Source organism: Pelmatolapia mariae, linkage group LG12, assembly GCF_036321145.2.
Source record: "Pelmatolapia mariae isolate MD_Pm_ZW linkage group LG12, Pm_UMD_F_2, whole genome shotgun sequence".
Taxonomy (NCBI): Eukaryota; Metazoa; Chordata; class Actinopteri; order Cichliformes; family Cichlidae; genus Pelmatolapia; species Pelmatolapia mariae.
The window spans coordinates 17625616-17635125 of NC_086237.1; the positions used below are offsets into that span (position 1 = coordinate 17625616).

General features: G+C 39.8%; 1 protein-coding gene across 1 annotated transcript; it reads left to right on the forward strand.

Annotated features, from left to right (window-relative positions):
- The first annotated feature begins 1525 nt into the window (after window positions 1–1525).
- arid5a (AT-rich interactive domain 5A) lies at window positions 1526–8255 on the forward strand. Its single transcript, XM_063490223.1, has 7 exons — window positions 1526–1543; window positions 2740–2810; window positions 4991–5159; window positions 5270–5322; window positions 6361–6458; window positions 6552–6711; window positions 6801–8255. The coding sequence occupies exons 1-7, from the start codon at window positions 1540–1542 to the stop codon at window positions 7983–7985; spliced, it is 1740 nt and encodes a 579-aa protein (XP_063346293.1). The 5' UTR covers window positions 1526–1539; the 3' UTR covers window positions 7986–8255.
- The last annotated feature ends 1255 nt before the right edge of the window (window positions 8256–9510 follow it).

Sequence of the window (9510 nt, forward strand, 5' to 3'; positions counted from 1 at the left end):
CTGCTGTAAGGCTGGCAAATTTGAAAACCTGTATTCAGTACATGCAACAAGCAGATAAAGCTGACCTTTTAAAATAATAAGAAACTTGACTGCACAGTTAGCCTAGCCTCACCGTTATATATAGGTCAAAGCATTGATTACACGCAAAGATACACAGTCTGTGGTTCAACAACTTGATTGAAGTAAATGTGCCAGGTGTGACCTTTTTTAAGGGACAGTACACAGTGAGCAAAAGATGCAATAGCTTACATATAAAAGTCTTTATAGATATATGTATATGTATGCATAAAGATCCTATTAGCTTTATTACAGAAACCTTCAAATCTTACGAGTCAGAACGCACATAATGTGGTAAGAGTATAAGAACTCTATGTGAAAAATAGTCCACATATCTTCCATTGCTCATGAAGTAAACAAGCATTCCTCTGTGACTCAGTTTACATTGTTGGCCACGTACAGCCCACTTTAATCTTAAGCAGGCCAGACCATTGAAACTGGCTTTTCTAACAGTCTAAAGAAATTTAGCTACACACTGAATGAAATAAGAAGTGCAATGAAATGCTGCTGCAGGAAATGCAGGAAACCTTTTAGCATGACTCTTTGGGCTTAAATAGTAAGAAATAAAACCGTAAAATTACGGGAAAGGTTCTGGTAGCACATTGTCCAGACTGATCTGTAATTATAAAAGCAGTTTGGGGGTTTTTTTATTCACAGAAAATGTATTTTTGTATCTTTGTTCTAAAAAAATAGATATTTCTATAGTATGGAATGAAAAAACTGGAACTTGTTAGTCATTTAAATGTTTATCTAGTTATTTTAGTGCACTATGAGTGGTCATGGGGGAGGTCCTTATCAGTAGGAACTTACAGCAACTTCAAAATCTATACCCTCCCTCACATTTTCCATTGGGCCAGATTGGAGTGTTCGGCAGGCCGAATCTGGTCCCCGGGCCCTATGTTTGACACCGTCTGCTTTAAAAAAAATATTTTTACCTACTTAAGCACTGATGTTAATAAGTGATAGCTTCCTATGTTTATCTGAGAATAGTCATTAGTGTACATGTTCAGGAAATGTTACGCCCCCATTTAAACTATATTTGAACTTACATGTGACTGGAGTTGAGTCGGTATGTTTGTTTAACATGAAAGCTGTATAAGAAATCTTTGATAGAATCACTTGTAGTAATCTCTACAAAATCAGAAATATGTGTTTCATGTGTTGATGACACCACGAGTATAGACAATAGCATGTCCTCAGGAAAAACACAAATGATAAACAGCACACTGTGAGCTACAGCTGTTACACTGTAAGATACCCAAATGCAGATTTTAATAAAGTTTTAAGCTGACTATTCAAACACAGCTGATGGAAGGGGAAAAAAAAGGACTCAGTTTCCCAGACTCATTTGCGGTGTTACATCAGTCAACCAATGAAACTGTCCTGTGGAGACACCTTCCTATTTTGTGGTGTCAAGTTGATGTGAGCGTTGCATGAATTACTGTCACAGTTAAGCCGGAGACTAGAAGGCAACATCTGGAAATGGGTAAGAACGATCTTGATTTTGTACTCAAAAGTAGATGCTGTTTACATGTGTTGCTTTATGAATGTATAGAAACGAGTTAAACACATCATTTTAGGGATGATTTTAGTTCTTTTGAAGTTGTTTATTAACAACACTTTGAAGATTTTTGCAAAAGTAAATTCATGTCCATGACATTCATCTGTGACAGAAGCGACTGTTAGACCCAAAACGTCACAAAGTGTCACAGGAGTTCTCGCTGGTTTTTAAAGTGCCGCAGTTAATCTGTCACAATAATGTGACTCCAATCGATATCTGCTTTGAACACCAACACAAGCGCGTGTTTCATGTGAAGCTAAATAACCTCTGAGAGGCAATGGAACATTTTTTTAAAACAATATGTCAAAAATATTTCTCCAACACTCAAAATGGAGAAGTTCAGGGCTACTGAAAGCAGAATTAAAGGTTCAAGCCACAGCACAGGAAATAAATGATCTCAAAAGAGAAGCATATTGGTTTTGCACACAAATGATATCACTGTGGGTGGAGGGCTTCATGGTATTGAGCTGACAGTTTGTGAAGAATGACATGTCATTCTCAGAATTGCATTTCATTCCCAGCCTTGGTATTTTCTTCTTGTTTGTTTGGCTTTTTTAAACATTCATATTATTTCCAGCTACATTCATAAATTCATATATTTTGCAGTCCTGAACATGGAAGCACTAAAGTAAAAGTCAAACTGTTGCCAGGCGAAATATCACAAACCACTAACGTTCACATTAATGCAGGGCAGGCAAATGAATGAAAGTGCCTCAGTGGATTCTCATCTTGCTTGAGATTATCTTGCCAAAATACTGTAGTTCTTGTGTCGCAATATCATACAGTGCAGCGTACAAGTGGTTGTGTTCATGAGCAGGAAGTGGTTTTGCAACCTGTGGTTTTATATCACACCCAGTTGACAATATGTTCTACAGATTACTGTTTTTCTTTTTTTTTCCTGCACTTATCAAACATTATAAATGTTGACCAAATTACAAGAACAGTGATGAAAATCACCTTTAATATTATGTATGAGGGATGCTTTTAAATTTTGATCAGATTGCATACTTCTACCCAAGATAGGTCTTGAATTTAAAAAAAAAATTCTAGGTGGCTCGGGTAAATTCACATACCCAAATGACTCGATTTTTGTTGAGTTTACCGTCTCTGTCTCTTTGAAGCTCAAGAGGACCAGAATGAAACGTCACAACAAACGGCAGCCAGTGACGAAGAGAAGGGGACCGCAAAGCAGGTACTAAACTCTGTCACTGCTGATAAAATGACAAAAAAAAAAAAAAATGACAGTTGGTCTTCTGGCAGCCGTCTGGGCAATTTCCATCAGTTACAGTTAATCAGTGACTACAGACATGACTACTCAGAATGAGTTATGTGTTGTGTTTTCATTTCCCCTTTTCAGTGGATTTGAGTGGCGATTTTTTGAAGTGCTGATTATGTGCGTACAGTCGTTTCATCTCTATGGTCGATTATGAAATGAGTAAGGAGGAATAAGTGATTCTGCTTTGTTTTCTGAGAGGCCTCGAAAAGGCGCACACACACACACACCTCACACGCCACAATATTTCGTTGCACATAAAGAAACTGCGGGAGCACTGCCACTCACAGCCGCTGTTCTGGTAAGTGAAATGAGAGGAACAATATGAGAAACACAAATTAGCTCATGAAATTTCCAAAGCTGATGTTAGTTGAAAGCATGGTGGTTTCTGTGGTGACTTCTGGCCTGACGATAGCATCAATCCAGAACGCCGCTGACAATCATTGTGAGAATTGTGTATCAACACATTGACATCAACATCACCCACACAGTTTTCCAAAAAAAAAAAAAAAGAGAGAGAAAAAAGAGAAAGAAAAGAAAGAAAAGAAAATTCATCTGTGAAAATCAACCGAAAGTTTCACGATGATATTTGTTCTCTGGTCTTGAGTGCGATCTTCAGCGCAGGGGCTTCATTATGTGGCTTACAGTGAAGACATTTCCTGTAGGCGATCATTGATGTGTAAACCTGAAAGTTTTGTGAATCAGATCTAAAATACAATGACTGAAAACAGACGAGCTGAATTCTGTGCAAGATTCCAATCACCACTTTCTCACATTTTTAGACAAATATTTATTGCGCGCGCACATTCTGCCGCATATTCAATCAAAATCCCCTGATTTGTACAAATGTGGCGAGAAAAGCAGGTCGCCCAGGGTGCTCTTTTAGGCGGTGCAAAAAATATTGCCTATGAGAAAACCTTTAGAAAACAGTGGAAAGTCAGAGCTGTTTGCTGCTGGCTGGGAACAGGAGTGTAAAGCCACTGAACTGTGACTCAGTTGGGCTATCTTGGTTAGAGGCCTGCACCTTCACTATTACTCACTCTAGGGGTTTACTTCTCGGAACCAGGAACCACATAGAGGAACTTGATTCAATATGAAACCGCCTCTAGCTGTTTTGTTGTACAATGAGTGCCACAGAAATAGCAGCTTCTATATGTGGTGATTCAAAGTAAAATATTGACAGCGTCCACTGCGGTATCCCTTGACATCCAATCTACCGAAATTGATCAAATGCAGCTGTGATGTGAGATCTCACATTTAAATAGCTGCTGTAAATTCCAAACTCTTTGTTTTCACTACGAGAAGTGACTATATCAGCATTTGTGATGTATGAACCAGTGTTTACACAGCGTGAGCGACACAGTGGCTGTGAACAACGGAAGACTATCACACCCAAGGGTTCGTTTTTAGCTGCCCTTTTTTTTTTGTTGTTCTTCTTTCTTTTTTTTTACTTTAACAATAGAAATATCATCTGAGCTAAAATTAAGCAACAGTTTCTCTTCTTGAGTCTCAGCTTTTTGAAATCTTTTGAAGCAACGATTTTAATTCTGCATGCCTTTTCTGTTTCATTTCTGTTTTCTTGCAAACCACAAATAGTGACATTGTGAATTTCCTCTGCTGGACTTCTGAGTAATGTGAACTTGACGCCAAATTTCTTGGTATCTTAAATTCCTCGTTAGTGTCACTGACACTGCTTTTGCAGAAGCGTATGCAATTTTTGGAGCTCTTGCAAAACAACATCTTTATTCACCTACTGACTCTCACATACAGCGCTTGCAACGACTCTTCTCTTCTCGGCTCAAGCTCATTTTACTGAGTGACATTTGTACCAGTGACTGACAGCTCCAGACCAAAAACCCCACAAGTCTGCTGCGTTCTCTCCAGACAGGATGTATAGCGGTTATCTATTGAAAGTAGCGGTAAAACCCTACTCTCTGATTTTGACGTTTCATTTCAACATTTGTGTCTCATGAGACAACTCTGCATGTCGTTTTTCCCATTTCTCTTACAGTACCTTCAGCTGTAAAACAGTGGACTGTGACACATTTACAAAGCATACTAATGTAGTCCTTTCATGCATCTGTTTCCTCTTACTGTAGGCTTCTCCAGCTGTTATTGAGATTCACGACTCTACAACTGAATGTGAAGATGAAGGAAGGGCCAGTGTGGTGCAGATGGAGGAGAAGGCATTTGTCTCAAGTTTGCACTCTTTTATGAAGGAGAAAGGTACACCCATAGAAAGGATTCCCCACCTGGGCTTTAAACAAAGTGAGTTTACACTATTATTGCTTTTATATAAACACATTGTTAAAATGGAATTAGAAAAAGAAGTAGATTATTCATGTGTGTGTGTGTGTGTGTCTCCCCCCCACTCTCAGTTAATCTCTGGAAGATCTACAAAGCTGTTGATAAACTTGGGGGCTATGATTCAGTAAGTACTTTATTTAGCTTATGTAACAGATGCAAAAAAGGCTTCACTGCTGGCGGGCTTTTAAGTGGAAATGAGCTGTAGGTTTAGGTGCTAGAGATGCAGACAGCGACGCTGTCAACATATCGCTCCCCATGCTCTGTTTTCTTTGATGTTGACACTGTGGCATAAGTTGTGAGAGTGAAACTCATAATGAAATGGAACTAGATCGAGGCTCGTGTTGACCACCTTTGCTTTGTCCCAGGTTGTAAATACACCAATATGAGCCACCTACGTTAGCACAGGTTTAAAATTGAAAGTGTAATTTCAATACCGAAAACCAGCAGACATGGCATTTAAAGGGTAAGCAACCACTGCCCTTCCTCAAAAACATTTTTACAAATAGATCTATAAGTAAATATATTAGGGTCCAAGCACCTGAGGTACAAACATGAATAAATTAATTCACACAAGCGCTGTCTGCTAGGTGTTACTCCAGGTCAAGTCTCTGACTTGGACCTTTTAATCACGCTGTTGCTGCCTTGGTATGTTACACAACTCTAATATAGGGGTGGACAATTAACTTTTCCAAGGGGCTCCATGATAAACTGGGACTTCTGTGGAGGGCCACACCTTCACCGCAGTCCTATTTTTAGCCCGCCCTTTCAAAGAATTAATATCGAGCAGAACTGACTCCACCTTATTGGTGAATTCCTTGTTTCTCAGTTTCTAATGTACCCCCTTGGGAAAATGAATTGCCTGTGCACTAACAAGTGGCAGTGCACCCATACCTGCACAGATGGCACTCAAGCATGTTGTTAACTGTCCATCCTCTTGCCCAATTGTGATTTTAATTCTGTCTCCAAAAATAAATAAATACAAAATTGAGGATTTATGGTTTGAATGGACCAGTAGGTGGTTACATCCATCTTTTATATACAGTCTATGGTTTCATGATAGAAACAGCATAAAATTAGGATACCAGATACTGCCATCCTAGTGGGAACTGTTTAAATAGTGTAATGATTTTTAACTGTTATACACGTTCATTTTTGTCAACAGGTGACAGCACGACGCCTTTGGAAGAAAGTCTACGATGAGCTGGGAGGAAGCCCCGGTAGCACCAGTGCAGCTACTTGCACTCGCAGACATTATGAGAGGTGAGGATGACTCTGTTTCTCAAGAACCTTTTTTGGTTCAAACACTATAACATCAGCTGAGACTCAATTTAAACTGTGCTGCTTATGTGACAGGCTGGTGCTTCCCTTTGAGAGGCATATAAAAGGAGAGGAAGACAAACCCCTGCCTCCAAGCAAACCACGAAAGCCATACAAGAGAAATTTGGATGGCAAGATGACTAAGGCAGAAGGGAAGAGGAAAAGAACTAATTCAGATAGAGACATTGATTCAGAGGTAACAAATTATAACTCTGACAAAACGCCTAAAAGAGAAGTGTTTTTTTATATTGTGTTCTAAAATCCCTCCTCCTCTATGTCTTTCAGTTACTCACCCAGAGAAGTCCAGAATCTTCCTGTCAAAGTGAAGCAGTAATTCATCCTCACTCTGCTCTCTGGGCTGACAGACACCACACTGAGCCAAACAGAGCCACCAATAATGTCTGCCCTTCTGTTTACCTTCTGCCCGCATCCAACTCGTGGATTGCTCAGTTATCGACTGCAGCCGGAGAGGTCATCTCTCCTCTGGAGAAAAAAAAGCGAATGGCTCAGGCTAGCCTCAATTTGCCGCCCAGTTCTCAGAGCGAGGATAAAGAAAGGCCCTCCGTCATCCACTGCTCCCAGTCTCCAGCCAGGGCTTCTTCCAGCAGAAACTGCAACTCCTCTGATGGCTCCCCACTCCCTTTATCCTCCTCCTCTTCCCGCAGCCCCTCCCCTTACTCTGTTTCATCAGAGGAAGGTCCAGCAGGAGGTGAAGATAAAGCTGCATCAAGCTCAGAAATGTCCCAAAACGCTTCTGTCAAAAATCCATCGGGCCGCAGTGAGGATAGCAAGACTGTTAGTAAGACACACAAAGAACCTAAAGGACAGAATAAGGATGTTTCTCAAATCGGCTCTGACTCGATTAAAAACCAAGTTAAAGACTGGAAGTCCTACAAAGGAGCAAGCAAACATTACCTTTATCCTTTCCAGCTACCCACCTCATACTCTGTGAAACCTGGCTGGGCTCCAACATCTACCTCTAGCTTCACCAGAGTTATTCCAAAATCTGTCAATGTTCTACGACCCACTCCAGTTCGGCCAAGTACCAAAGGCCAAACGGGAAGGTTGCTTCAGCAGGATGACTCTCTGACTTGTGCAAAGAGGATGTCTCCATGGCCCTGTCAGACAGAGAAGAGAGAGAAATCCAGGACAATGCAACAGAAAGTTTCTCCCGCTCAGCAGAGCCTGTCCTATTCCGCCGCCACCCTGCCGTTGCCGTGTGTCCTGTCAGGCTACGAGAAAACAGCCAGAGACTCCAGGCACCAACCTCCCCTGCCCCCTTCATTTATCCCCAACAGAATGAGACTACCTCCCTCTCAGCTAATGTACCGCAATGTACCAATGGGTCCACCTCCCTCTGCTCTCATCGGGTCTGCTCTTTACTCCTACCCCTACCCCATTCCTCTGTTAAATCCCCAAACTGCATATGCCATTCCTGCCATCAATCCCATTTATCCTCAAAAGTTGTGAGAAAATCACAATGATAATCACAAAACAAGACAGTGGGTTGTTGCTCAGTGGAGTATTGTTGAGGCCTCCTGACTTATGTTTTAAACATTAAATATTTTAGTTATTCCTGCTGAGTGACTGTATGAATCCTGGGGATTAACACCAAGCAGTGATAGCTACAAATATTTATAGGAGCCAATGAATCATGTTGAAGACTTGCTGTCCAAGTGCACCTGAGAGGTGAACTACTTAAAAAAAATTACAATATGCAATATTTCTTTAGCTGCTACACTAGGATCAAATAATGTAATCTGTCTAATATAAATTTTGGAAAAACAGATTACCGTCAGTTATTTTCAGTTTTCATTTCTTTAGATTTTATCTAGTAAATTTTAATGATATGTTGCTATGATTATTAAAATGAATTTTATATTCAATTCAGGTCAAAATGAATGCGATATTAAGGTTATCGTCAATTGCACAGTTTCAGTATTTTGTTTTTGAAAACAAAAAACTGTCTAATGTTCCCTGATGTACTGTAGTTATGTCTGAAGATTATTATTATTTTGAATGAATGTTGGTCAGTGTTTGATATAAAAAAAATATCTATATTGTTCTCATGTTATTCAAGTGTATTTAAACAAAAGACTAAACCAGCCAACAAATAAAGAGAAAACATGAAAACATCTTTGTTCTTTTTGTTCAGTTCAATCACAGCGCTGTAAGATTGTGAAAGATGAAAGCTTTAGCATTAGGCTCTCTCCTCCGCCTTCTTGATATGATGTTCTTCTGCTTTCCTGGCCGCTGTATCTGTGGCGATGCTGTTCGCTCTTTGTCGTAGCGTCCTGATGACACATAGTTTGTTCTCCAGTGGGTGATGAGAGTCAAACCTTAACTAGAAAAAGTTGCATTTCCTGAGAAAATGCAGTGTGAATGCCGTGTAGTGGAATCTGCTGAAAACAGCTGAAAAAGCAGAAGTTTCAGCTGAAAAGAAGTAAACAAGCAAAAATTGCCACAGGTCAGATTTGAACCTGTGCCAACTGCTCTCAAAGCAGCTGCTCATCTCACTGAGCCAAACTGGCTCTCGGGTGACTAAACAGAGATGAAGAAACTGAAAATTGTGCTGAAAAGAGCAGAAGAGGCTGAGATTTGTGCTGATAAGAGGTGAAAAGCTGAAAATTCTGCTGAAAAGAGGTGAACTTTTTGAACTTTCTGCTGAAAATAGATGAAGAAACAGAAAATTGCGCTGAAAAGAGGTGAAGAAACTGAAAATTCTGCTGAAAAGAGGCGAAGAAGCTGAAAATTTGTGCTCAAAACAGGTGAAAAAGCTGAACTTTTTGCTGAAAAGACATGAAAAAGCTGAAATGGATATTAAAAAATTTGCTGAAATCATAAAAACATTGCAGATATGTAATAAATTGGCAGAAAAATTGTAATGTGGTCCATTCATTTTAATGGGCCAAAAACTGGCATAAAAAGTTTAATATTTCAAAAAAGTATAGCAGTTATGAGCACCAAAAGATATAGCACACATCTGCAGAAGGAG

Bases quoted from the DNA above. Each gene is read 5' to 3' on its own strand.
- arid5a (XM_063490223.1), top strand. The intron at 5,323-6,360 runs GTAAGTACTTTA...TTTTGTCAACAG, and splicing joins AACTTGGGGGCTATGATTCA to GTGACAGCACGACGCCTTTG. The intron at 6,712-6,800 runs GTAACAAATTAT...TATGTCTTTCAG, and splicing joins ATAGAGACATTGATTCAGAG to TTACTCACCCAGAGAAGTCC.